The sequence below is a fragment of the Chinchilla lanigera genome, unplaced genomic scaffold, assembly GCF_000276665.1.
Source record: "Chinchilla lanigera isolate Chin_1 unplaced genomic scaffold, ChiLan1.0 scaffold00019, whole genome shotgun sequence".
NCBI classification, from domain to species: Eukaryota; Metazoa; Chordata; class Mammalia; order Rodentia; family Chinchillidae; genus Chinchilla; species Chinchilla lanigera.
Window position 1 is genome coordinate 11764761 of NW_004955420.1, and position 27937 is coordinate 11792697.

Sequence of the window (27937 nt, forward strand, 5' to 3'; positions counted from 1 at the left end):
AGTGTAGCTTGAAGTATGGAATTATGATTCCTCTTGCCTTGTTCTTATTTCCCAGGATTGCTTTTGCTATTGTAGTTGTCTTATGGCTCCATATGATTTTTTCCACCATTTTCTCTGTTTCTGAGAGGAATGTTACTGGTATTTTGATTGTGATTGCATTAAATCTGTATGTCAGTTTTGGAAGTATGGTCATTTTGGCAATATTCATTCTGCCTACCCAGGAACACAGGATATATAATTTTCTGATGTCCTCTTTAATCTTCTTTTATAGAATTGTGTGGTTTTTATTGTAGAAGTCTCTCACTTCCTTGGTAATGTTAATCCCTAGACATTTAATTTTTCTTGAAAAGGTAGTGATTCCCTAATTTCTCTGTTGGTGAATTTATTATTGGTGTATAGGAATTCTACTGATTTTCCTTGTAGACTTTGTATCCTACTATGCTACTGAATTTTATTATTAATTCTAGGAGTCGTTTAGTGGAAATTTTTGGGTGTTCCATGTATAGGATCATGCCATCTGCAAATAATACTTTGACTTCTCTTTTTCCTACACATGTCACTTTCACTTCTTTCCTTTGCTTGGTTACTGTAGCTAATATCTGCTGTAGGTGTGACACCAGACATCCTTGTCTTACTCCTGATATTAGAAGGAAAGCTTTCAGCTTCTCTCCATTAATAAGATGTTGGCTGGTGGTTTTTCATAAAAAGTTGATAAGGTCCTTTTCTACCTATTTTATACAGGGTTTTGGTGATGAATGGATGTTGGATTTTGTCAAAGGCCTTTTTGTATCAGTTGAAATGATCATGTGATTTTTGTGGTTTGGGGGGGTTGTTGAGACAGTCTTGCTCTATGATTTAGGGTCGTCTTGACCTCACTATGTAGCCCAGGCTGTCCTCAAACTTGTGGCAATCCTCCTGCCTCAGATTCCTGCGTGCTGGGACTACAGACATGTGCCACCATGCCCAGCTATCCTTGCTTCTGTTTATGTGATGTATTACCTTTATTGATTTGTGTATGTTGAACCATACTTCCATTACTGAGATGAATCCTAATCAGTGATGATGCAAGATCTTTTTGATAATTTATTTTATACTGTTTGCCAGTATCTTGTTGAAGTGTTTTAAATCAATGTTCATCGTTTTTGGGGGGGAGGGGGTGGTTTCTTCTGGTACCAGGAATTGAACTCATGACCTTGCGCTTGCCAGGCAGGTGCTTTGCCGCTGAGCTAAATCCCCAGCCCCTTACATCAATGTTCATTAAAGAGATAGACCTGTAGTCTTTTTTGTTGGGTCCTTTTCTCTGTTTTTGTTTTGTTTTGTTTTGTTTTGTTTTTTTGTCTTTTTGAGACAGGGTCTCGATATGTAGTTCAGGCTAGCTTGAACTCACTTTGTAGCCCAGGCTGGTCTTGAACTCGCAACGATCCGCCTGCCTCAGCATCCCAAGTGCTGGGATTACAGATATGTGCCACCATGCCTGGCTGTTGGGTCCTTTTCTGGTTTTGGAATCAGGGTAATGCTTCCTTCAAGGAAGACTTTGGTAGTAAGTATTGGCATTAAGTCTTTCCTAATGTTCTTGCAGAATTTGTAGAATGAATCCACTGGGACCTGGGGTTTTCTTTGTTGGTACTTTTTTTTATTACTTCTTCAATCCCATTGCCTGATATTGGATTATTTGATTATATGTCTTCTTGATTGAGTTTTGGTAGTTCATATATATCTAAGATTGTATCCATTTCTTCTGAATTCTCCATTTTATTAGAGTACAGGTCCTCAAAGTACTTACTAATAATCTTCTGCATTTGGGCAGAGTTGTCATGACTGCAGTTTTTCACTTCTAATTGAGTTGATTTGGGTCTTTACTTTTTGGTAAGATTGAGATTTGTCTCTTTTGTGCATTCTGCCAGAAAAACAGCTCTTCAATTTATTGATTCTTGGTGTTGTAGTTTTGAGTCTTAACTCCATTCATTTCTGCTCTGATTTTTATATTTTCCTTCCTTTTATTTGCTTTGGATTTGGATCTTTCTACTTTTTGTAGGACCTGATGTGATTAAAAGGTTATTTGGGCCTGCTCTGGTTTTTCTGATGTGGGCATTCATAGCTATAATCTTACTTCTCAGGACTGCTTTGGGGGATTTAGCTCAGCTTCAGTGCCTGGCTGGCAAGGGTGAGGTCGTGAGTTCAATTCCCAATACTGAAAAAGAGAAAAAAAAAAAGGACTGCTTTCAATCGTGTCCTACAGGTTCTGGTTATACTGGTATTATCATTTGATTTCAAGAGCTTTCTAATTTCTTCCTTGATTTTTTTTCTGTGGCTTATTGATTATTTAAGAAGATGTTTAATTTTGATGTGTTTGCATAATTTCTATGGTTTCTTTTGCTATTGATTTCTAGTTTCATTGTACTATGATCTGATAATAGTCATGTTATTATTTTACTTCTTTGGCATTTACTTAAGCATGTGTTATGGGCTAGCATGTGGTCTTCTCTGGGAGAACATCCCATATGCTTGTGAGAAGAATATGTATTCTGTTGTATGAACCATTCATTCAAAGGTTTGGCTCAACTCTGATTTTTGTTGTTGTTGCTGATTTTTGATCTAGTCGATCTACCCATAACCGTGGAGTATTAAGGTCCCCCATTATAACTGGGTTGGTGTTTATCTGATTTTTTGTTATGACCAGTAGTATTTGTTTCAGGAAGTTTGGCATGCCAATATTTGGTGCATGTATGTTTATAATTGTTATTTCCCCCTGTTGAATTGTCCTCTTAAAATGTATAGTAACCTTCTTTACCTGTTCTGATCAATTTTTGCTTGAAATCCAAGTTGCCTGATATCAGGAGAGTTACTTCTGGTTTGGTCCAGGTTCCTTTGCATAGAATATCATCTTCCATCCTCTGATTTTTAATCTGTGTATTTCTTTTTTTGGATTAAATGTATTTCTTGTATATTGCATATTATTGAGCTTTTTTCTTTTTGGTGATCTATTCTTTCAACCTGTGTCTTTTGATTGGAGAATTGAGACCAATTACATTGAGAGTTATTATGGAAAGGTATTGACTTATTCCTGTTATTGCATTATTTTTGCTGATTTCCTCCTCTCCCTTCTTTCTGTTTAAATGCTCACGCTGCCTACTGTATTCTTTTAGTAGATTTATTGGTATTGTGGACTTCACTGTCTTTTTCTAGGACATGCTTGAGAACTTTTTGTACTGCTGGTTTGGTAGTCATGAAATTCTTGAGGTGCTCTTTGTCATGGAAATTTTTTTTTTTTTTTTTCCTTTTTGAGACAGGGTCTTGCTATGTAGTTCAGGCTGGCCCTGAGTACACTTTGTAGCCCAGGCTGGTCCTGAACTCACAATGATCCTCCTGCCTCAGCCTCCCAAATGCTGGGATTACAGGAGTGCACCACTATGCTCAGCACATTACTTTTTTTTTTTTTTTTTTTTTTCTGGTACCAGGAATTGAACTCACGACCTTGTGCTTGCCAGGCAGGTGCTGTGCCACTGAGCTAAATCCCCAGCCCAGCACGTTACTTTCATTTCTGATTAGTTTTATTTTCCATGAGCCCCTCATTGATCTGTATTTTAATAGCCTCTATTATTCCTCTGAATAATTTGACATTGTGGCTTTTGTTTTCCTCTCCCTCTACTAATAATAGAGAATTCAACAGCAGTAACAAAGAATTAACTGTCCAAAGATTAATAAGGCCTAATGCGTATACTATTAAAGATATAGGGGGTTGAAAATGGAAGGATATAAAGAAAAATGTGAAAAATAAAACAATGAGATATGAGAAGGAAAGAGAAATGAGACAAAGGATCCTGTTATGGAGTAGAAGGATACTTAGAGAATCAAATCAAAGTAACAGAAAAATAGCAATAGGAAATAGAAGATAAAAGGGGGAAAGGGAGGAAAAAGAGAAATAATGTGGAGAATAAAAAATAGAAAAAATGGAAAGGATAAAAGAAAAAAAGAAAAGGTGAAAAGAGTCCAAAAGCAGAGACCAAAAACATTTTTCCTTGTATTTTTGATCTGGTCCCAATCCAAATGGCGCTGGTGGTCCTCAGACCAGAGGCAAATGTGCCACTGCCGTATCACAGGGACAGAGCTCAAATGAACTCCCAGGGCCTTAGCCTGTTACTCATCAAAAGCACGATGTACATTTTCTCCCGAGGCGACCGGAGCCCTAGAGTTGGACTTGCAGATGTGCAATAGGTACCTAAAGGCAGAACGGAGTTTGACCTTCATTTTGTAAAACTTTGCGCTCAACCCCTTCTGGATCCACATACAGCCATGTTAATTATCTGAAAGTGTCTGTCTAAAAGTTGGTAAAGTTGACTAGCCCTTAGGTTACATAACCTCTCTCATCCCCTTTCAAGAAGAGCACCAGGACAAGCGATTACAGCGACGCTCAGCTCTGCTCAGTCCGTTTCCCGAAGCCTGTAGTCATCTTCAGTTCTAGGGAAAATAGCTTCTAGGGAAGATAAAGAAGACCACCCCATGATGACGTCACCCCCCTGCATTGAGTGGGAGCAAAGATTCCACAGTGCAAACCTCGGTTGTCCACTTCCCACGCAAGAACAATCACCTCATGGGAATGTATTACCCCGCAGCCATAAGGTCCTCCCGAGCTGTGAAACTAGGGCTGAGATAATGGTAAACCAGGCCCCGGACCAGCGCAGCTCCCCGCAACGTGGCCCCCGCTCTTGTTGCTGGGCCCGTCTGACCCTGTTCTTCAGACCTGTGCTCTCTTTAATTCTTCCAGCTGAAGCCCCTTCTCTCTTTTCTCTTAGCTTTTCTTTCTTAGGGGGGCAGTGTGATCCTTCTCGGAGCTGGGCACCCCTTCCTTTCCAATGAAGGTTTTTCCTTGTAAATTCACGCAGGATGTTTAATTTTCACTGTCACTGAAGCAAGTGATACTACACGGCGGATCCGACAGACAGACTCCAGGGGCTTGTGCACAGCGAGCAAAGATTTGCTAGTGTCCATCCAAAGGTACAAGAACAAGCAGCTACATCTATCAAGGGTAAAGAGGAGAAGATGCGCTCAGGGTGGCTCTGTGCCAACACAAACAACAACAGGGCATGAAGAGAAAGGTGGTGTTGGACCGGCAAGAAAACAAAAAGTGCACAGACTAATCAGGCTTTCAGGTTTTAAAAGATACGCACCCCAGCCTGGTGCCTCCCACTGGGTCTCTGGATAAGACTGACAGCAACTAGTGACAGTGTGCTGTGTTATCTCAGGGGCTTTCAGTGCCTCTCCCAGAATCCACTCCTGATTAAATTACATACAGGAGATGCAGCCCATATGCACGAACTTTTGACAAGTTTCTTTTTTCTTTTTTTTTTTTGGTACCAGGAATCGAACTCATGACCTTGCATTGCACTTGCCAGGCAGGCGCTGTGCCACTGAGCTACATTCCCGGCATAACGAGTTTCAAGTGGGAAAAAGCTTACTGAAAGTCAGGCCAAGAGATCTAACACACATGTGCTGGAACTTTAGAGATTTCCTGGGTCTTTGTTCTTTTTATTTCTGCTTCTCTTAGACCAATGGAGGAAGAAATTGCCCTGCTGTGTTGCCCAAATTCAGGTGGAAGCAGGGATGGTCTCCCAGCCCCATACCTGTACGACAAGAACCCATGCTTACAGTGAGGCAGCGACATTCATGATGCCCCAGAGCTCCTGCTCGTGTGTGCCCCTTCTGAGTCCTTGGTCTTTTTTTTTTTAATGGTGCTCAGGATCAAAGCCAGGGTTTTGTACATGCAAGGCAAGAACTCTATCCCTGAGCCACATCCCTAGCCCCGCCCCCCGGTCATTTGATTTTTGTAAAATTTGCAAAATAAACACTTTACCACATTTGGTTAACACCTACTCACATTTCCATAGCTAATTTTGTATACATAATTTCATTTCTTTCTTTCTTTTTTCTTTTCAGACAGGGTCTCACTGTGTATGCAGTTCAGGCCGGCCCTTGAACAATCCTCCTGCCTCGGCTTTCCAAGCGCTAGGATTACAGGTGTGCACCGCCATACCCAGCTCTTTTTTTTTCTTTTTCAGTACTGGGGATTGAACCCAGGGTCTCACTCATGCTAAACACACTATCTACCACTGGGCTACATCCTAGTCTTGATATTCTTTTTCTTATACAGGGTCCCCAAAATTGTATCAACTTTAGAACCCACAAAATCTAAGTCTACCCCTGGAAGCACCCTCCTATTAAGTATTATTTGCTTCCAAATGGAGTGTGCAATGTAAAACCCTCCACTTCCCAATATAAATGTTCTAATTATTCCTGTGAAGCTGATCTCTGGCTGCTTGGGGAGCTACCCAGAGATAAGAGTTGACTGGCCTTCCATAGGCGCATGACCGATGGTCTCAGTTTGGGTTTCACAGCAGCAGGCCACCTGAACTGGGAACATGCCTCAGCTTGGCTTGCTTCTTTGTGAAACAATGACCCACAGAGGGATAGCAAGGCTGTGAATCACCTCCCCAGCCAGTCTTCTAAGACAGAACTGCTAACCAAAGGCCAGCTTGGCTAGGTGCATATTTACATGAACCTGGACTGTAGGCCAACATTTAAAAATCCTGCGGTTTAGAGCTGAGGAGGTAGCTCAGGGATAGAGCATTTGCCTAACATGTACCAGGCCCTGGGTTCAGTCTCCTCTACTGTAAAACAGAAACCCCACAAGATTTCATACCAAAAGTTAGATGTGACAACCCTGGGCCCACTCTGGCCTGGCCTGGCCTGGCCGGGCACCCCCAGCTGGGTGGAGCTGGGTGGAGCCTCAGAGCAGCTGCTTTCTGAGCCCACTTGCCAAACCTCACCCTCTCCACCACGTTACTTCCCTTTCTGCTGTTGTTTCTGTGCTTGCTCCCTCCGGCCTTTTGCATCTGCAAATCCTGTTCTAGTCTATCATCCTGGATGAATATACAGTGGTTTCTATAGTGATTTTTAAGAATTAACTTTGAAATTAACAAGGACCAAGTTCCCACCAAATCCTGCAAGATCACTTTCTTGCCAAGATTTCCTGAACCATTTACAAAGATATCAGCAAAGCACTTCCCCATGTTGAGTTCAACTATGTAAATATACACAGAACAAATAAGACTCGAAATAAGCATCTCGGATGAAATAACTTCCCAGCCAGAAGCATTAAGGAGCGGCTAAACCAACTCCAGATTTGTAATTCCTGAATTTTGGTAGGTGTCAAACATCTCACTTGGAGGCCTAGTTAAAACAGATTGCTGAGCCCATCCCCTGAGAGCCTGATTCAGGAGGTGTAAAGTGGAGCTGAGAATATGCATTTCTAACGAATCCTCAGCCAAGGGCGCAGCTGGCTCCCAGCCACTTGTTGGCAATCCCTGGTGCTGGGGGTCCTGCGGGCTGGCGGCCTGGCGGCCTTGCAGCCTGGCCTCATGGAATCAGGAACTGCAGGTGGCTTGTAGGGACGCCGCGTTTTGGGATATCCTGGGTTAGCTCATGCTTCCTACACCTTCCTCATAAATACGACACGAAGCGTATCTTAGATAGGCAGAACGTCATGCTTTTCACTTAGAAATTCCAACCAGAAATCTGCTTTTGGCAAGCACTCCAGGTGGTTTCTATCATCAGGGAATTTTAGGGGGGGAAAAAAGGCTAATGAAGAAAGAACGTGTTAATAAAATGGAGATGAGCAAATGGAACAGAAAAGTGAGAACTCCGAGGAGATCTGGCAGCAGGTCTTCAGTCTGAGGTTTTGCAGCTATTGGTCCTGAGAGCAGGAGACACAGGGGTGACAGATTAAGGCAAGGGCCTGAGTAAACTGAATAAACTGAACGAATTGAAGGCCAGGACCCGGATAAGCTGAAGATAAGCCCCAGGAAATTGAAGTGCAAAGGACAAAGAACAAGTCCCTGAGTAAACTAGGATAAGCTTCAAACCACTGGCATGCAAAGGACAAAGAAATAATAAACTTTCTGGACGTCAAAAGCCTAGAAACGGTAGGCGACTGCACACCTGCATGCTCACATGTCCCTCTGCACCTTTCTTGCGCCAAAGACCGCATAAAATCTTCTAGATTTATCCACCTCCGGGGGTTGCTCTTTGTGGAGTCCCTCCTAACAAGTAGGAGCTTTCCTTTGGTTCTCTCTTATAAGCCACACCTGGTCTCATTCCCCACTGCTGTCTTTTCAGTCTCATTCTTCCATTGCCCTCAGGACAAGAGCAGAGAGAGAGACAGAGATGGGCTTGAACTCACTATACAGCCCAGGCTGGCTTCCAGCTCACAGTGATCTTCCTGCCTCAGCCTCCCAAGTGCTGGGATTGCACCACCATGCCTGGTGCCTGAAAGTTAGATTTTTTTTTCTTTTAGAGATAAGCAACTTCTCCAGACTTCCTTTTGCTGAGCACAGAATCAATACCTCCTCCTCTCCTCAGCCCCAAAGAAGTGACAGAATATGCAGATGCCACCCCCAGGAGTCTGGAGCTGGGTTTACTTTCCCCAAGAAAGAGGAGGAGGAGGGGCTGAGGACCACCAAAAGACACAGAGCAAGTGTGGAGACCCGCACCGTCTCTCTGCGCTCCTTGCTCTTCTGTTCCTTGCTATAAAGGCCCTTGCCCACTGTACACGGGAGGATGTGATTTGAGGCAAGCGGACCCCTCCACCTCCTCAGAGCTAGCTTTGAATGAACCCTTTTCCCTTTCTCCAAAGTAAATGGCTTCCTCTCCTAAAGAACAGGCTACCTAGGTAGCTTATGAATGAGACAGCTAGCTAGGAAAAGGGCCTGAGCCGGAGCTGGGTAATTGGCCATATTAATGGAACTGAAATAAGACAGACAGTGAACCAGGGCTTTGGCCCAAGGATGAACATCAGGCAACCTGGACTGCACCCCTTGCATACTAAAGGGAGGCACGGCCACTCCCTACTAACCTCCGGAGTTTCCAGGAATTAAAATGCAAAATAGCCAGTTTCAGCCGGGGTGAGGGGCTGGCGCACACCTGTAACCCCAGCACTGGGACACCGAGGCAGGAAGACCAGCAGGATCGCCATGAGTTCGAGAGGGGCCTGAGCTACTCAGCAAGACGCTGTCTCTGAATACATAACACAAAGTAAGATCCTATTGCCTTAAATCCCACCTGCTAAGGAGCTAGGTTAGAGAGCCCGAGCTCCACTGGTCATTTTAAACCCATGCGTGATAGGTGGCCAGGACACAACCGGCCAATTCCTGTGCTCTGCTGATCTATAAGAAGCTCTGACTCCAGAAGCCATGCACCCACCCACGCTGGGCCCCTCCTGGAAACCCGGAGCTGTTCGCCTACTTCTTGTTACCAAAAAGACTTCCCTAACTTCTTCCTTTTGGTTGGTGGCTTCATTATTCCTGAACGCTGTGAGAGCTCCAGCTCGGCACACACCCTGGCACCGATTTGGTGAATGACAAGCAAAGGAGCTCGCGCGTAGGAGCCCAAGCGGCAGTAGCAGAGGTTCCTCGCTGGTCAGACCCTCGACCCAGCTGTGCACTGGCCTGCTTTCAGCTGGTCCCTCCCTTTCTGGTTGAGTAAACTCTAGCTGGTGAGTGGAACAAATGGAATACCACGCAGCTGTGAAATAAAGAAACCCTCTACATCATTATGGAAGGATCTAACACATACTGTTGAATTTTTAAGAAAGCACAGTGCAGGAAAATGGGCATAAAATGGTATGTTTTTTCTGGAAAAGGTAGAAATTAGCCTTTACACTTGTATTGCTTTTCAGGAGCGGGTCTTTAAGACAGGGTCTGTCCGTGTATTCCAGGCTGACCTTTGTCGGAAACATGTCCCCAGACTCAATTTGTCAGTGCAGATAATAAAGCGCGCAGACATCAAGAAGTCTCGACAGGGCATTTCACTTCTGCACAGGGCTGCGAGCATGCAGTAACAGGTGCACCCAGCGGCCTGGGGGCAGGGGTTTTAAACCTCGAGGCCTGCCCAGCAGCTGAGCTTTTTCCCCATTGGCTGGGTTGAAGGTTCGCAGTCTCTCCCATTGGCTAGTTTAAGCGGCCTTAAAGGGCGGGCCTGGGGAGTTGCTGGGCAGGGTTGCTAAGGGCGGGAAGAGCGCAGGGAGTGGGGGTGGGGAACATAAGGGCCTTGGCTACTGAGAAACTGTCCTGCTCTGTAGCTGTGTTTGCAGAATTTGAACTGAGCAAGTGTTTCCCGTAATTTCGGGGCCGCCCAGGCGGGACTAGAGTGTAAGATGGAGGCGCTCCTGTTATATCCTTTGACAGAAAAGACAGGGCCTCAGTCCCTCACACCTTGAACTCACTATGTAGCCCGGGCCGGCCAGGAACTCATAGCAGTCCTCCTGCCTCGGCTTTCTGAATGCTGGAACTGGGGGCATAGGTCATCGCAAAGGCATCGTGTTCAATATGCAATGTTAGGAAAACAAAAACCTGGAAAGGTTATACAAAGAAAAATAATAGCACTTAAGTGATGAAGGAGGGTCTCGGCGGGGGGGAAATGGTTGGCCATATGCCACTAATCAACTGATTGACAGGGCCTCCTAGTGTAGCCCGGAATGGCCTTGAATTCCCTGGTGACAATCAATCCTCCTGCCTCAACCTCCTGAGTGCTGGTATTATAGACAGCTAAATTAGGTAAAAACATTGCAGGCAGTCAGACAGGTTTGGGCCCTCGAGGGCGTCAGTGCAGAAGATGAGAACACATTAGGACCGCTGCTGGAGGCACATCTGAAGAGTAAATCACAGTGGCCAGATTTACATACTTCCCTAAGGGATACACGGAAGCTTGAGATTATTGTTACCTCGCTTTGCGATCTCCCATATAAATGGACTTTATCTCATTGGGGTGGGCCATCCTTTCCCACCCACTAAGATTACCAAAACTAAGGCTAAAGATAAGACTAAAACTATAGATTAGGCACGCCCGTAATCCCAGCACTCGGGAGGCTGAGGCAGGAGGATCGTTGCGAGTTCAAGACCGGCCTGGGCTACAAAGTGCGCTCAAGGCCAGCCTGAACTGCATAGCGAGACCCTGTCTCAAAAAGACCAAAACAGAACAAAACAAGGGGCTGGGGGTTTAGCTCAGCGGCAAAAGCGCCTCCTGGGAAGCACAAGGTCGTGAGTTCGGTTCCGATACCAGAGAAAAACCAAAAAAACAAAACAAAACTATAGATTATTTGATCAAGGTTAATAGTGTCATCATAGGCTCTTGCTACTATTGGATCAATATCAGCCAGGCAGCTATACTTATAATCTTATTGGTTGATTATAATTTAACCTTGTAAAACTTTCTTACAAAAGTGGGCTCATTGGCAACCCATTCAGGACCCATCCTGTCTGTCAGGAGCTCTCTCACACTCTCTTTCAATAAATTTTCCTGCTCTTAACCTCTGTTAGTTCTTAGCGTTCATTCTTCAATTCCCAGCAACACAAACTCGGTGTGTCTGACATCCAGCAGGTTGGGACTCACACTGTTCCCTTACATCACTGGGATGATAGGCACGTACCACCACACCCGGCTCGTCGCCATGTGCCTTTTAAAAGGCACTTTTGGATGTTTCAACTGTATTATGTATTCAAAAATTAAGCAGAAAATTTAATTAGGAACAGGCAAGTCATATTTATAAGGTCAAGGAACTACACATTCACACTCTGCCTTGCACATGCTGGATCTTTTCAGGTACTATATCTTCTTTTGTTTCTTTTTTTCTTTTGTGGTGCTGAGGACTGAACCCAGGCCTTCTGCATGCAAGGCAAGCGCTTCACCACTGAGTCACATCCCCAGCCCATGAGGTACTAAATTAAAATGAAGGCTCCAGGGTTAAGGTCCAAGCGCTCTCCTGGGGGAGGAAGCCAAGCCGGCTCAGAATGGCTCAGGGGAAATGCAAGAGGACGCCTGGCCAACAGAAGATGCCAGGGTTCATTATAATAAAGAGGAAACCTGCTTTCCATAAAGGAAAAAAAAGGAATTTTGTGATAGAGTTGGTAACGATAGAATAATTGGGGTAGTGCAAGCCTGTAATCCTAGCTGTTGGGAGGCTGAGACAGGGGGATCACCTCGTGTTCAAGGCCAGCCGGGGCTACATAAGGAGATGCTGTCTCAAACACACCCACACACACACACACACACACACACACACACACACACGGAACAAGTCTCAAGTTCGTGGGCTTTTTTTTTTTTTTGCGGGGGTGGGAGACTTTGGAATGAAAATCCTTTCTGGTTTTATTTTAAAATTTTTATCTTACTTTATTTTGAGAAGGATGCTAGGGATTGAGCCCAGAGCTTCGCACATGCTGAGCGCGCGCTCTCCCGCTGAGCTGTAACCCCACCCCTTGAGAATTACGCCCAACCGAATGGAAAGGTTTAGCAAAAGCTAGTGAGGAGAGTGCGCGCCCTTAAGGAATCTGTCCTCAGGAGCGGGCGGCCCTTCGCGCTCCCCTCCGTGTGCGCCTTGCGCGGCTCAGAGGCACCGCGTTTTTCGGGTCCCCCTGGCTCCAGCAGACGGGAGACAAATGTCAGGGTGACAGATCCATCTTGGGTATGGGGCACCCCGCGTGCCGGAGAAATGGTGTTCCCAGGGCTATTCACAGCGGGTGTGGGGAGGTGGACAAGCCTGCTGCACCCCGCCGGGCCTCCCGGCTGCCCTGCGCGCCCCACCCTCGCGCTGCAAGCCCTTGGGGAGCAGAAAGGACCGGCGATCCCAGGCTCCCTGCATGGGCCTGGAGTGAAAGCGTTGGGACATCCATCTCCTCCCTTCTCGCACACAGTTTGAGTCACATTTTCCTCTATTCCGGGGTGGTTTTTTGTTTTGTTTTGTTTTGTTTTGTTTTGTTTTGTTTGGAGACAGGGTCTCATTCTTTAGTTCACACTGGTCTTAAACTCCCTCATGTAGCCCAGACGGACCTCAAACTCACAGTAATCCTCTTGCCTCAGCCTCCCCAGAGCCGGGACTGGCCTCCCGGGGTGTTGTGAAGCATAGTGTGAATATCTAGGAGTGCTTTTGGAGATCCACTGCTGCCAGGTGCGACAGAACCCCAAAGTATTACTATCAGCGCTGTAAATATTTTAAGGACAACAGGAGAAGCACCACGGTTAGGCATTTCAGCTTCCGCAGGTCCTCAGAGGACGGGTGGACAAGAGGGAGGAGGGAAGCTGATCGCAGAGGCAGAAGGAACACATTCAGCTGGGAGGTCACCCCACTTTGCTGTCTCGGAGATGGAAGTGCCCCCCACCCAGGTGGAAGCCACAGGGAGGCCCCTCCCCGCAGCCAGCCACACATGAGTGACAGCTGACCAGCGGGATGGAGCAAGGCCAGCCCCAGCCTTCACATCAAAGGCGAGCTGCCCCCGGCACCCACTGTCCCTGCAGCAGTAGGCTCTGGTGACAGGTTGGCGAGACTGGAGGCAGCAAAATCTGCCTGTGGCCCACAGGTGCCCGGTGACACTGGACCAGGCTAGGGCCGGGGGAGGGAGGGTGAGAGAGGACAGGCTGCTGCTTGTCCAGGCAGGATCTTTTCACTACCTGAGGGCCTGCGTGTTTGCCAGGAAGGGTAACCAGCTAGGCTGAATGTAGTACAGGTTCCTAACTGTTCTCTTGAAAAAACTAAGAGTTAATAACTAGTAGTTGAATATCAACGAGGCTCAAGACAAACAACAGCTACGTTTTGTCATTTAACTCCCAAAATGACCCTGTGAGGTACATTTGCCACCCCAATTTTACAGACGAAGCTCAGAGAGGTAAATGAGCCACTATAGCTAAAAAGAGACAAGAGCCAGGCATAGTGATGCACACCTGTACTCTCAGCACCAGGAAGGCTGAGGCAGGAGGATCACCGAAAGTTCAATGCCAGCCTGGACTATGTGATGAAACCCTGTCTCAAAAAAAAAAAAACGACAAGAACGAAGGCAAGAAGAACTTTATCTCTAAGGTTGTGTTTTGAGTATAATGCTCTGTGTTCTTGTGCCAGATTAAAAAGCACCACGGGGCTGAGGCCGGAGCTCACTGGTATAACACACGCTTATCATGTGTGTGGGGACCCAGGGTAACCATCGGGGCTCTTAGATTGTGTTCTCTGGGTTATCACAGAGGGGAACAGCTGCCTCTGGAAGAGAGAAGGCTGCTCTTTCCCACTGTGACTCTGCTTGGGGCTATGCCTACAAACAGATCTCACCCTAATTTTGTTTTGTTTCTGGTGCTGGGGATGGACCCGTGGCCTTGCACACACTAAGCGCCCAGGCCCAAGGCCTCTGAAGTCTCAGGGCTGTGCTGGCCCATCCCGGCCCCCGCCCAGGGTCTCCACTCTCCCCCACTCCCGCTGCACAGCATGTGGCGGAAAGTGCGGTGTGACAATCTCAGAAGTCAGGCCGGCCGCCACCTCCCCAGCCCCTGCCCAGTCCCGGCAACCCTCACGCCGCCCTCCTGCGCAGTCCCTGTGCCTCGCGGCTGCACTTCCCACCTGCCGACAGCAGCTGGCGGCTGGCTGTCCTCCAAAGCCTCTGTCTAGTGCACGGCCTTTCCTTCAGCGCGCTGACCCAAAGGAGGGTCGCTCCCCTCCCCGAGCCTCCGTGCCTCTGGGGTACAGGTGTAGTGTGCTACTTGCCCTTAACCTCCAGTAGTAACCCTCCTACATGGCTGGATCCATTTCCCGTTACTGCTACAGGGACAGAAATCTCCCTCCCTCGTATGTATGTATGTATGTATGTACGTACGTACTTTTTATGTATGTTTTGAGACAGGGTCTTGCTAAGTTGCCCAGGCTGGCCTTAAACTCGCTGGCCCTCCTGCCTCAGCCTCCTCAGTAGCTGGAATTACAGGCATGCACCGCCACAGCTGCTAGAAGTCATGTCTCACCTTTGTTTTCGGAGGCCCTGCCAGAAAGTAAACGCCTGTGGATAAGCAAGCATTTGTGTGAAGGGAATTCCTTGCATTCAGCACCACAGCTGGGAAGAGACTGAAGAATGAATCCCAGCAGCCAGCAGCGCCCCGAGCCCGCGGCTTTGCGTTCCCTCCGCGCACCTCTCCGAGACATCGCTCCACCAAGCCCGCAGAGGCACACACACTGCGTTCTTGGAAGGGCAGCAGACAGCAATTAGAAATTTCCCTTAGCGAACCTTTGCAGGGAAAGCAGTGATATTTTGGGGAAACGTATCTACTAAAGCACATCTAAAAGCTGCGTGTGGTGGCGCACGCCTGTAATTCCAGCTCTGGAGGCTGAGGCAAGAGGACCACCTGAGTTCCAGGCAGGCCAGGGCTACATAGTAAAACCTTGCCTCAAAGAAAAGAAAGAAAAATAAAAATTCAGAGTAATCAGCAGCCCACCGCAGTTCCGTCCCAGTGGCAATGTGGCCCCAGCCAAACCCCGCGGCTCTCCTAGCAATCCCCCGAAGCCCCTCCCACTTCAGGCCGGCAGATCTGCCCTCGGTGTAGAACACACCTTGTTCATTTCCAACGGCGAAGCTCTGGCCCCTCTTCGTTTCTGGTCCACAGATTCCTCACCCGCCTGGCCCTGCGCTCACCTGCGTGAACCGCCCCCCCTCACCTGTGCCGCGGAGGCAGCTCCTCTGACCAGCCCCGGAAGCACCCACGCATCCCCCCACCAGGCCCAGCAGCCTCGCCTCGCCTGGCCCACACGCCGCGGGACACTGAGTTGCAGCTGCCTGGGTCGGAAATGGGCGGCAGGACGTATCTGGAAGCCCAGCGCTCCCGATTTCGGCATCTGGCATCTTTCTCGCTGCTGCCTTGTCCATGGGATTGCTTGCTTACAGCTAGGAGCTCCACTAACTCTGGATTTGATGTTTTCCTACATGATACAACTCTCAACATGATTATGTCATATTTTTGCAGTGAAACTACAGGCATCACAAAGTACAAAAGCTGTCTTTTGTATGTGTGTGCAGCCGCCGCCAGAGTTAACATAGCCTATCTTTCAGCAAGAATGCAACTCAGCAAATATTTAGTGCACGAAAATACAGTAACTTCAAATCTAAACGAAATAAAACTTTGTAAATATGGAGGGGAAGAGGGACTGAGGGGAAGGGAGGGGAATGGGAAAAAAAGAGGAAGCAAGATACATCATGTACAGGTACAGGTTCCGTATAATGAACTGATCATTATGTGTACCTAAATTGTGCCAATAAACTTTTTTTTTTGGTTTTGGTTTTGGTTTTTTTTCTCCGGTACGGGGAACCGAACTCATGACCTTGCACTTGCCAGGCAGGTGCTTTTGCCGCTGAGCTAAATCCCCAGCCCCAACTTTTTTTTTTTGTACCAGGAATCAAATTCACGACCCAATAAACTTAATAAAAAAGGAAAGAAATAAAATTCAAAGGTAGTTGAAAAGTGTTTCTAGAAAAAAGTATTCAGCGTTCAAACTTTCTACTCTTACCCAGTTCTGTAAAATTATGTTTTTCCAAGTTAAATATTAATACTGTGTTCTAGCATAATATACAACTTTTTAATAACAAGGTTAGAAACTATAATATCTGCCTATAATTCCAGCACTTGGGAGGCTGAGGCAGGAGGATTGCCATGAGTTGGAGGCCAGCCTGGGCTACGTCGTGAGTTCAAGACCAGCCTGAACTACAGAGCAAAACCCTGTCTCAAAAAAAAAAAAAAAAAGTATAATGTCATAAAAATCAGACAGAGGCGGTCTGAAGAGAAACTTCCCATCTGCAAAGACCAGAAACAAGTAACATCCTTATCTCTACGCTGCCTCATAAGTTACTCAGTGCAAAATAAGGTCTTGGCTGAATTTAGCTCTATGGCATCTGTCTCTGAAATACGTTATTCCCTCTGCTCAGCATGATCGTAACTGGGAAGTACCTCACTTAATCCAATGGCCTTTAACTTTTGGTTGTTCTCATCTGACTAACTTGCTACACCACCTTCCTAAAAATTCTACAGAGGCAGAAACAAACCACATTCGCTTCTAATAATAAAAAAAGTAGAATTCAATTTTATTGGTATGAAATCTTTTGAGATAATTTAGTATCGCATTTGGGACCCAAGTGCAGGATTCTTCTAAGTGCAAGGGCTCTAGCGCAGGCGCACGATCGTGTGTTCAGCACAGCTGCTGTTTAGGAGAGCCGAGGGGAAGCCAGAGGCACCTTCTCGGTTTGGCGTGGAGAAGATTCTGCACCAGCGGCCGTCTCTGTGATGAGGTTTATTCTGCTTCCCTTTCGTCACCTCCCTCCTCCTCCTCGAATTCCACTAAGAGAGAGTGTCTGTCGGCCTGCGACCCTTCCGTGTAGAGCACCTTCTTGATCGTGCCGTCCTGGGGGGCCTTTATGGTATGCTGCCGAGACACAAGCAAGGGTCACAACGCCAACAAGGACCCGTCCCCGCCGCATCAGGACGGCCAAAGCCAAGAGGCAGCTGACGGTTTGGATGTTTTCTAGTCTCTCTGCCTCCCGACTTTTTTTTTTCGTTTTTTACACACCTCAGCCCACAGTACCACGTTTACGGTCGTCACCACTCAGACATCCTAGGGACCCAGTCAAGGGCGTGGCTGTGAGGCCTGGGACCAAGGAGCAGCTTTCAACTCCAGCTTTGTGCGAGCCCCTCACCCGGGCAGCTTGTGCAGAGCACGAGGGCAGGGATGGAGCCCGGGCAGCGCTGCCCCGCTGGACAGAGCCTGCCTTCAGTCCCTAGCGTGGAAAAAAAGAAGCTGCTCCCTGCGCCCTGCTCCTAGCCATCCCAGTCCAGGAACTTATCTGGGGAAGCACTTGGGAAAAGCTCGCCGGGTGAAGGTAAAACTTATTCAGGGTTGAGAACCACTCACCTCCTGTACTTTCTAACTACCCCAAAACCTAAGCAGCTAATTTAATTTGATCCAGGTTTATACACTGATAGTAACGCCTGGCATCCTGAGTTCAGCTGTAGAAAACAGCAACAGTTACATTCAGCAAATAATTTCATAATCAGAAAATTTCATAATCAGAAAATGCAATTTCACAAAACTGTAATGAAAATGTATTTACAGAAAGGATAGTTGAGGGGTTTTTGAGACAGGGTCTCACAACATAATCCAGACGAGCCACAAACTCTTACGGATCCTCCTGCCTCAGCCTCCCAAGTGCTGAGCGTACAGGCGTGCGCCACCACGCCCAGTGACAGTTTGGTTTTACAACCGATGATTAGCCAATCTACAGCTCTTCATACTTAAAATGGTACTAACTTCCAGCATAAGGCAAGGCAACAGTTTGCTGTGATAATTCTCAAGGGTTATCACTCCACTCAGCTCACGATTTCACGCACCTCCATCTTCATGGCGATCATAATCATCAGAGAATCTCCAGCTTTTACTTTGTCTCCAGCTTTCACAAGCACCTGGAGGTTCAGAGAGACAAATACATACGTAAGGACACAGAGGTCCTCCAAGGTCTGCAGAGCCAGAACGCAAACGCACTGAGCAGAAGCTGTGTCCGTGTGGGTGTGTCAGCTGCCAAAGCAAAGGTACGGGTGCAAGCCTGAGACCCCGGGTCCACCTGACACTGCAGGCTGCAGCCTGCAGGCCCAGCGCTGTTTGGCCCCGTCTCTGCCTCCCAAGCCATCCACTTTGCTTGAATCACACGAATTCACTTCCTCGGCCTTCTGCATTCTTCTGGTCCTTTTTATGAATGTACAAGCAAGACACTTTGCCAACAGAGAAGGACTAACAGACATAAATGTGCCTTTCCAGACATGCGTCTTGACTGGTTTTCTTTTTTGTTTTGTTTTGAGACAGGCTGGTCTTGAACTCCCAATGTAACCTAGGCTAGCTTCAAACTCTCAGCGATCCTCCTGCCTCAGCCTCCTGAGTGCTGAGATTACAGGCATGTGCTACCATGCCTGGTTTGACTGGTTTTTAGTTTGGGGGTCTAGGATAGTGTTTTAAGTCTTCAGGACCCTAGGTAGTCAAGCATGTAGACAATTCTCACGTGAGAGAATTAAATTTATCAGCAACCCCAGAAAAATATGTCTATATTTATTTTTACATGTATAAATGAACTCATGCTTCATCTATGGTCCTCCTTTTTCTTTCTTTCCTTTAGGTACTGGGATCAAAGCCAGGGGTGCTTTACCACTGAAATACATCCCCAGGTCCCAGATTTGTTTGTTTCTTTGTTTAAGTCAGGGACGTGCCGAATTTCCCAGGTGGGACTTGGATCCTCCTGCCTCAGCCTTCCTCGGTGCTGGGACCATGGCGTGTACCACTGTACCCAGTTGACTAACTTTGGATTTTTAGAAACACTGCCGAGTGGAGTTAGGTTCTAAAGTCATTGTGATTGGGGCATGGTAGCACATGCCTGTAATCCCAACACTTGGGAGGCTGAGGCAGGAGGATTGCCATGAGTTCAAGGCCAGCCTGATCTACATAGACAGACCTTGTCTTATAAATAAATAAATAAATAAAGCTGTTGTCTAGAGCTTAAATTGTGAGAGGGGGGCAACACTGTTGAAGGCCCCACGACTCACCCGGTCTTGAGCAATGCTTTCTGTTCTGCTTTGCTCTGCTCTGAGGCAGGGTCGGGCCATGTGGCCCAGGGTGGCCTAGAACCCCCGCCATGCTCCTGACTCCACCTCCGCAGTGCTGGCATCACAGGGTGCGCCTCTGCCCCTTCGAGCCGCTGCCCGGCCTTGGAGTCAGTGACAGGAAAATGGCTTTTGTTCCTCCAAGATGGGGTCCTACTCAGGGATGTTGCCCTGGCTGATCTTGAACTCGAGGCTCGAGGGCCCCCGCCTCAGTCTCTTCCGTACCCTCCCAGGTGAGCCTGGTTGCCCTATGTACATTGCAGGCTGGCCTTGAACTCAGTGATCCTGCCTCCGTCTCCTGAATGCTGGGATTATAGGTGAGCACCACGACATCTGCTTTAAAATATCTATCGTTGGGGGCTGGAGATTTAGCTCAGCGGAAAAGCACCTGCCTGGCAAGTGCAAGGTCGTGAGTTCGATTCCTAGTACCGGAAGAAAAGACAAAAAAAAAAAAAAAAAAAAGAAAATATCTATCGTTAAACATGAGACGAACCCCACCCGCAGGGATGTCACTATGACAGGCCTCGGGAGCTCCAGATCCGGGTCTCTCCGGGCACTCTGCCGTGGGGGCAGATATTCCAGAGAACAGTGGGGGAAACCACCCACACAGTCAGCAGTCATTTTCTCCTTTCTTCTTTGCTGCCAAGAATCCACATGGGAATGTTCATGACTTCAGTGCATCTGGGGAAACTCTCCAGGGTCCCAAGCACGGGAGGAGACTATGGGTCTATCCCTGGTCGAAGTGGTGTCAATCTGTGAAAAGGTCTGAATGTTTGCATCACCTGAAAATTTGAATGTTGAAATCCTAATCCTGCTGGGCATGGTGGCGCACACCTGTAATCCCAGCACTTGGGAGGCTGAGGCAGGAGGATCATTTCGAGTTTGAGACCAACCTGGGCTACAAAGTGAGCTCAAGGCCAGCCTGAACTGCATAGCAAGACCCTGTCTCAAAAAGACAAAAAAAGAAAAAAGAGAAATCCTAATCCTAAAGTGATCATACTTGAGTTGGGTCCTCTGGGAGATGGTAAGGAATTAGTGTCTTTATCTAAAAGGCCCAAACCAGGCATGGTGGCACATACCTATAGTTCCAGCACTCAGGAGGCTGAGGCAGGGGAACTGAAGTGAGTTTAAGGCCAGCCTGGGCTATATAGTGAGCTCAGGGCCAGCGAAACACTGTCTCAAAATAAAACAAAACAGAACAAAACAAAAGTTTAACATTAAAAACTACCTTTAGCGGCCTGGGTTTAGTACAAGGTTCTGAGTTTGATTCCCAGTACCAAAAAAATAAAATAAAATAAAAAATATCTTTAGGGAGATACTCCCTGGTGAATGCTCCTTTTTAAAAAATTTTTTAAGACACGGTCTTGCTATGTAAGTTAAGCTGTCCCTCAACTCACAGTATAGCCCAGGCAGGCCTTGAACTCACAGCAATCCTCCTTCCTCAGCCTCCTGAGTGCTGGAGTGCTAGAATTACAGACACGGACCACCATGCCTGCTGAATGCTCCATTTTAATAATAAAAGACAATTTGAGTCACATGTTGTGGCACACGCCTAATAAAAATTAAAATAAAAAAATATTTAGGAAAAACCCAGAAACCTTGGGTTAGGGGTACAGCTTAGCGACAGAGCACAGGCTTACTACGCACAAGGTCCTGGGTTTGATCCCCAGCACCCCAACCAAATAAACAGTGTAGGCTCTATCATAAGTTAGGTAAACAGCTATTTTCGCTTAAGGGTAAAATACAGAACTCGATCCATAATGGATCCCTTTGTTTTCCTGGAGTGGGTGCTTTCCAGCGAGCAAGAGCCATCGGGACGGAGCACACAGGGGTTCGACAGAGGGCACCCACGGCGTTCACCAGCCCCGTGGGCCCGCTCTGCACCTGCCACCTGGTTACCTTCTCGATGGTTCCTGTCATAGGCGCTACGGTGCCTCCCCGAGCTCCTTCTGAGCTCATTGCAGACAAGTATTTGGGCACCGGAACATCAACCACAACGCTTCCTTCCTGAAAAAGAGAACAAACTGAAAATGGAATCCAGACCCCTCCACTGAATTCTTAGGAATACACTGGAGATCCTGGCACTTTTCATCATCGATGCCAGGGTTCTAATCCTGCGTTTATTCACTTGGACAGGGGCTCCCTGCGAGTATAGGCTGGCCTTGACCTCCTGCTCCTCCTGCCTCAGCCTCCTGAGTGCTGGGATTGAAGGCAGATGCCACCAGGCCCGGCTCTCTACTCTAGCTTTGTGACCTTAAGCACCTTACTAGATACCTCTGTTTGGGTTTCCCATTGTAAGGGAGTAATGCAACAGGCGTGGTGGTGCTCCTCGCGCAGGTGGGCGTGCTGAGCCTCACCTGCCCAGCTCTGCACCTGCAGGACCAGCTCCACAGCCCCTCTGGCCAGTCCTCAGCCCGAGACCCCACCCCCACGCGCCCATCCCCCTCCTGCTGTCTCCCCACCTCCCACAGGGGGCTGCCTGGTCCCCATCCGCTCCAGGGTCTCCGCCTCCCAAGTTCCCAGGAGAACATGGGGGTGTGGCCAGGAGCTGCGCAGGCCTGGGATCCCGGCACTCGGGATTACTCGTGATGGCCGAGGCAGGAGGATCGCCGCAAATTCGAGGTGAGTCTGGGCCACACAGTGAGACCCCGTGAGTCTAACGGTGAGAATCGGCGTGAAAAACAAGAGGGGCAGATGGAAATTAGGGGAGGCAGGAGTGCGGGAGGAACACGGAGAGGGGCAACTGAGGCAGCCTCGGCCAGGTCCCTCCCTTCCACACCCGGGGTGGGGCGCTCACCGTGGAGAACAGGTGCATGGTGCTCCCCAGGGTCACCAGCTTCGCCCTTCTGACGACGCCGTTCACACAGCTGCTCAGGCGGGTGCAGCCTCCCTCGCTGTGCAGAGCGCCGCGGACGCGGAAGGTCTCGCCTTCGACCTGAAAGACCCGGAAACTAAGACCTTTGTAACCGAGCAGTCCTGCGGATTTCATACCACCAGGCTCAGCCTGCACCATCAGCAGCTTCAAAAGGTAATACATAAAGTACGTTTTTCAAAAAGCCACGTAGGAATCACCCAATACTTTACAAAGAATAAGCGATAAGATAATTAAAAGAAAAAAAATAGTTATATAACTTGTCCATAGTAGCACAGTGCTACAGACAAAGGTTCATTTGAGAACAGAAAGAAGCCAGAGGTAATGGGACACGCCTGTAATCCCAGCATTAGGGAGGCTGAGGCAGGAGGAGCTCCATGAATTCAAAGTCAACCTGGGCCACAGAGTGAGTCTGAGGCCAGCTTGGGCTACACAGTGAGTTCAAAGCCAGACTGGACTACATACCAAGACCCTGTCTCAAAACACAGAAACAAGAAACAAAACCAAACAATTAGAAAGAATAGCAATAAAAATGTGTAATAAAAATATAAATCAAAATAAGCAGAATTATTAACCTTTATTAGGGTATATTACAGGTTAGTACTCGTTTTTTGAGTACCTGAGATTAAGTGAAATTCAGCTGTTCTTTATCAGTGTCAGCAAGGGGAAGAGGCAGAACACACAGTTAGGTGGTTATTTCCTTCATCTCATCAGCGTGCAAATCCAATTCATGAGCTTCATTAGGATTTAGGAAGATATTAAACGGGGACTGATCATGATTCCCTCACTCCAAGAGTCTATGGGCCAAAAAAACAGATTTTTGTACTTAATGTTTCAAGGAAGCTGATGAAAGAACATAAAGTCTTTCTGTTTTAAATCTTTTCTCAGCTGGGCATAGTGGTACCCACCTGAAATCCCAGCACTCAGGAGGCTGAGACAGAGGATCATTGTAAGTTCGAGGCCTGCTGGGCTCCGTAGTGAGTTCAAGGCCAGCCTCAATTACAAAGTGAGACCCTCTCTCAGAAAAACACAAAAAACACATTCATATATAAATATTTCTCATGGCCAGGTGTGGTGGCTCATGCCTATAATCCCAGTGCTCTGGGAGGCTGAGGCAGAAAGACTGCAAGTTCAAGCCTCACCTGGGCATTTTATGGAAACTGTCTCAGAAAGGGAGTGGGTTGCTGGGGCTGTAGCTCAGTGGGAAGGCCCTAGGTTCAATCTCGAGGAACAAAAATAAAACGAGAAAAAAATATTTTCTCACATATTACTTAAGAAGAAAATTTCCCTTCTGCACAGAAAATCTTTGCTTTTCATTTCAGTGCCCATGATGTTAGGGTATGGCTGTTCTTTTCAGATGTATTATGAAGGCTGCAGTGAAATAGGTCTCACTGCAACACTTAGACACTGTCTGAAGTTAACTATGGCATTTTACTCTTCTTTGTAACCTAGTAAAAACAGCTATTGGAATGTCTGTAAAATTCTCAGGGCATAAAGGTTAGATTACAAATGGTTTTGTTTAAAGAGTCACAAAAGCACATTTTAAATTTGTGGATTTTTTTTTTTTTTTTGGTCTTTTTGAGACAGGGCCTTGTTATGCAGTTCAGGCTGGCCTTGAGCTCACTGTGTAGCCCAGGCTGACCTTGAACTCACAACAATCCTCCTGCCTCATCCTCCCGAGTGCTGGATTACAGGCGTGCGCCACCACACCCGGCACTAAATTTGTGGAATTAATCTCATGAACAGGTTAAGACAAATTAGGCAATGTACTTTAACATTTAAAAAATTTTTTAAATTTTTTTACTTTAACATTTACCAGGGGACAAGAAAGGGTCCCTGCTGGGCATGGTAGAACACACCTGTGAGCCCAGCACTGGGGAAGCTGAGGCAGGAGGATCACCATGAGTTCAAGGCCGGCCTGGGCTACATAATGAGTTCAAGCCCAGCCTGAAATGCATAGCGAGACCTGTTTGTTTTTTTTTTGTTTTTTTTTTAAAAAAGGGTCCCCAAACCAGAGGCACCAAGGTGAATGGCAACTCTCATATACTAAAGTTAGTAACTCTCACATACTAAGTAAGTTCCCCATGGTTTTTCTGAACCTCAGAGACAAAAGTGGCTTCTTAAAATGTGTTGAGAAGTCTAATATATACCACTGATAAATCTATTTTTAAGTATTTGAAATCTCTTAACTCACATTAAAGAGCACACCTCCCCCAAAGAATTTAAAACAAAGCCTCAAAGAGGCATCTGCACACATATGTTCCAATAGCTAAAGGTGGGAATGAGACAGCACCCACTGACGGAAGGATAAGGAAAAGGTGATCTATAGAGACAGAGACGGGGGAAAATGTGGTGTGTATATATAATGTGGTGTGTGTGTGTGTGTGTATATATATATGGTTCAGCTTTTTAAAAATTCTGGCACATGCTACAGCACTGAAAGAACTTGAAGGCATTATACTAAGTCATAAAAGGACAAATATTGTTTTTCTACTTTTATGAGGTAAAGAGGTCAAATGCAGAGAAACAACAGAATGATTATTCTTGGGGGCCGAGGGGAAAGGAAACTGAATTGACACTGTTTAATAGCTGTAGGAGTTCAGTCATCGTTTTTTTGGGAAACGGGGTAGTTCAGGCTGGTCTTGAGCTCACTATGTAGCCCAGGCTGGCCTCAAACTCGTGACAATCCTCCTGCCTCTGCCTCTTGAGTGCTGACATTACAGGAGTGAAGAATTTCAGAATTTGTAAGATTAAAAAAGTTCTGGAGTTGGATGGTGATGGTTGTACAACCATATGACTGTATGTATGTATGTATGTATTTATTTTTCATGTGCATGTATTTAATGCCACAGAGATGTATACTTAAAAATTATTAAAGTAGTATTTTATGTTGTGCATATTTTACCATAATTTAAAAAAATAAAATTTTCTAAATGGTAAATATCAATAGCTGTAACTCAGAAATTAAAGCTCTGTGAGGCTAGGGGCATCTCAGTAATTCTTTAAGAGTGCTGAGGGCTGAGTACAGTGGCACAGGTCTGTAATCCCAGTGACCTAGGAGGCTGAGGCAGGAGGATCACAAGTTTAAGGTCAGCCAGGCAGGGTGGCACACATCTGTAATCCCAGCACTCTGGAGGCTGAAGCAGGAGGATCACTGACAGTTTGAGGGCAGCCTGGACTACACAGTAAAAAGATCCCGCTCAGCAGGAGAAAGATCAGATTTAGGCCTGACCCACAGAACAACCTTACTGTGGCTTACCTGCATGCTATAGGACCCGTCATGGTTATAAGTTACAGCTACAGCCACATCTTTATGAGAAAGGAGGAAATTGAAAAGTTAAAGTTAGAAGATATTTACTCAGTAACGGAGGTGCCAAAGATCTCACTTTCAAGCTTAAGATAACGAGCTGTTCATGGAAACATCAACATTAACATCTTTTAGTTCCCTGGAAATAAAGGGTTTTTAAAATTCTTTTTCTTAAAAAAGCATCTGTCTGGCAGGTTTCAGTACAGATGAACATCAAAATTTTCTTGTTTAAGGTTGTAGACTATTTTAGAGCCTGCCCCCCAGCCCCCGCAACAAAAAGACGGCAGTGTGACAGCAGAAAATACAACGAATCAGCAAAGAGACCATCTGGTTTAAGACCCAAATCTGCCATTTGACTGCTTCTGTGGTCCTGACCAAGTCACCAGGTCTCTGAGCCTTTATTTACTGGACCATTAAATGGGTATGCGGATATAATAATGATTAAATAAATGTGAGCGCTTTATAAACTGCAACGGGCTACAGAAGAAATTACTCATTACTGCATGGATAAGGAATTGGCTGAAGACTATCCTAGGAGTTGGAAATCAAAAGTTTTGTGGGGCCGGGTGAGGTGGCGCACGCCTGAATTCCAGCACTCGGGAGGCTGAGGCAGAGGATCACTATGAGTTCGAGGCCAGCCTGGGCTACACAGTGAGTTCAAGACCAACCTGAACTGCATAGTGAGACCCTGTCTCAAAAAAAGAAAAAGAAAGAAAAAAAAAGAAAATAGGAACGAAAAAGAAAACCAAAAGTACATTAACTCCAGGGCTTGCATTACTAACCACTATACTATCTTTCTTCCAACACATTTATTTCCAAATGGCAAATTCACTGATAGAACACACAGGGACAGAGATACGTTTTGTCCTCTCTTCACACCATTCAGCATGCTTTTTTTCCTTTCAGACACTTTCGACAGGGTGTATGAAAATTCTGCACCCCGCATCTTGTCAACTTGCTTTAAATTTAAAGAAAATGCCTCCAGGTACACCAGATTAATTTTCTTTTAATTTATAAAAATATGAAAAGTACTTAACCGATACAAATGCCAGTAGTTTCACTGCCTGGAAAAATTCTTAGCTGTGCATGGTGCCACAGACCTGTGTGTGACTCCAGCACTCTGGGTGGCTGAGGCAGGAGTATCACAAGTGCTTACCCAGCCTGGGCAAATGAGCAAGACCTTGTCTCGAAATGAAAAATAAAGCCAGTGTGAAGGCCCTGAGTTCAATCCCCAGTGCCTGAAAATAAAACCAAAACCCCCTATACATTCTTTTATGGTATTGTGAGGCAACAGAACTTGTTTCTCCCTTCCCCATACATCTCTTAGCACTGACTAGAGAATCTTACACACTCTTAAACAGTTAATAAGGGTGGCAGCTTAGAGCAGGGTCAGGGATGCCTGCCCTCCCCGTACTGTGGGTTCAAATCCTTGCTCCACCAATTACTTTGGTGCGGCTTTTGGAGAACTACAAAAGCCTTGGCCCTGGCTTGGAGAGATTAGTAATTTATGAACCTGACAACAGTTACACTGCTCTCACAGGCCTCTTGTGAAAACTCAAATGAGACAATCTTTGGAAAGAGTTTAACACAGCGCTGAGGCAAAGCAAATGCTCAAAACTCATATTTGATAACAAAAATCAATATTATTCTTTGGGGAGGGCAATCTGAGACAGGGTCTTGCTGTGCAGTTCAGGCTGGCCTTGAACTCAATGGGTAGCCCGGGCTGGCCTCAAACTCACAGCAATCTTCCTGCCTCAGCCTCCTGAGTGCTGGGGTTACAGGTGTGCATCATCATACCTGGCAATATTATTCTTATTGAGGATAGGGCAAGGTTCTGAAAAACATGGCCAATAATAAAGTCAGAAAAATTTTCAAGTCTTGAATACAGTATTTAAAATATTTGATCCTCCTGGGCATGATCCTAGCACTTGGGAGGCTGAGGCAGGAGGATCGCTGTGAGTTTGAGGCCAGCCTGGACTACATAATGAGACCCTGTCTCAATAAACAAACAAACAAGCACACAACTTGGTCCTTCTCACTGAGATGGTGAAAAGTTTGTTTTACCTTGCACTCTTGTGCCTCGGTCTCCCTGGGCTCCCCGTCTGGTACAATCTATTCAGCCGTGGTCACTGGGGCTTAGCACTTGTCAGAGACTCACCATGCATTTCTAAATGCTCTTCCACTCAGACCGAGGTTATTTTTGTAGGGCACTGCCAAAAGTCTTTACTGAACAATAATTATGTTGGCTTCTTGATTATGTATTTATTCAT

At 46.5% G+C, this 27937-nt stretch overlaps 1 protein-coding gene across 2 annotated transcripts in view; it reads right to left on the minus strand.

Annotated features, from left to right (window-relative positions):
- Nucleotides 1–16901: 16901 nt before the first annotated feature.
- The window catches only part of Mccc1 (methylcrotonoyl-CoA carboxylase 1 (alpha)), a 46399-nt gene continuing 35363 nt past the window's right edge, over nucleotides 16902–27937 (minus strand). For both annotated transcript variants that reach the window (XM_013513582.1, XM_013513583.1), the window contains 5 exons: nucleotides 25620–25669; nucleotides 22286–22423; nucleotides 21388–21495; nucleotides 18232–18303; nucleotides 16902–17269 (listed from right to left, as the gene is read on the minus strand). In XM_013513582.1, coding sequence (XP_013369036.1) covers nucleotides 17138–17269; nucleotides 18232–18303; nucleotides 21388–21495; nucleotides 22286–22423; nucleotides 25620–25669 — 500 coding nt within the window. In that variant the 3' untranslated portion in view covers nucleotides 16902–17137. The remainder of the gene's footprint in view (nucleotides 17270–18231; nucleotides 18304–21387; nucleotides 21496–22285; nucleotides 22424–25619; nucleotides 25670–27937) is intronic.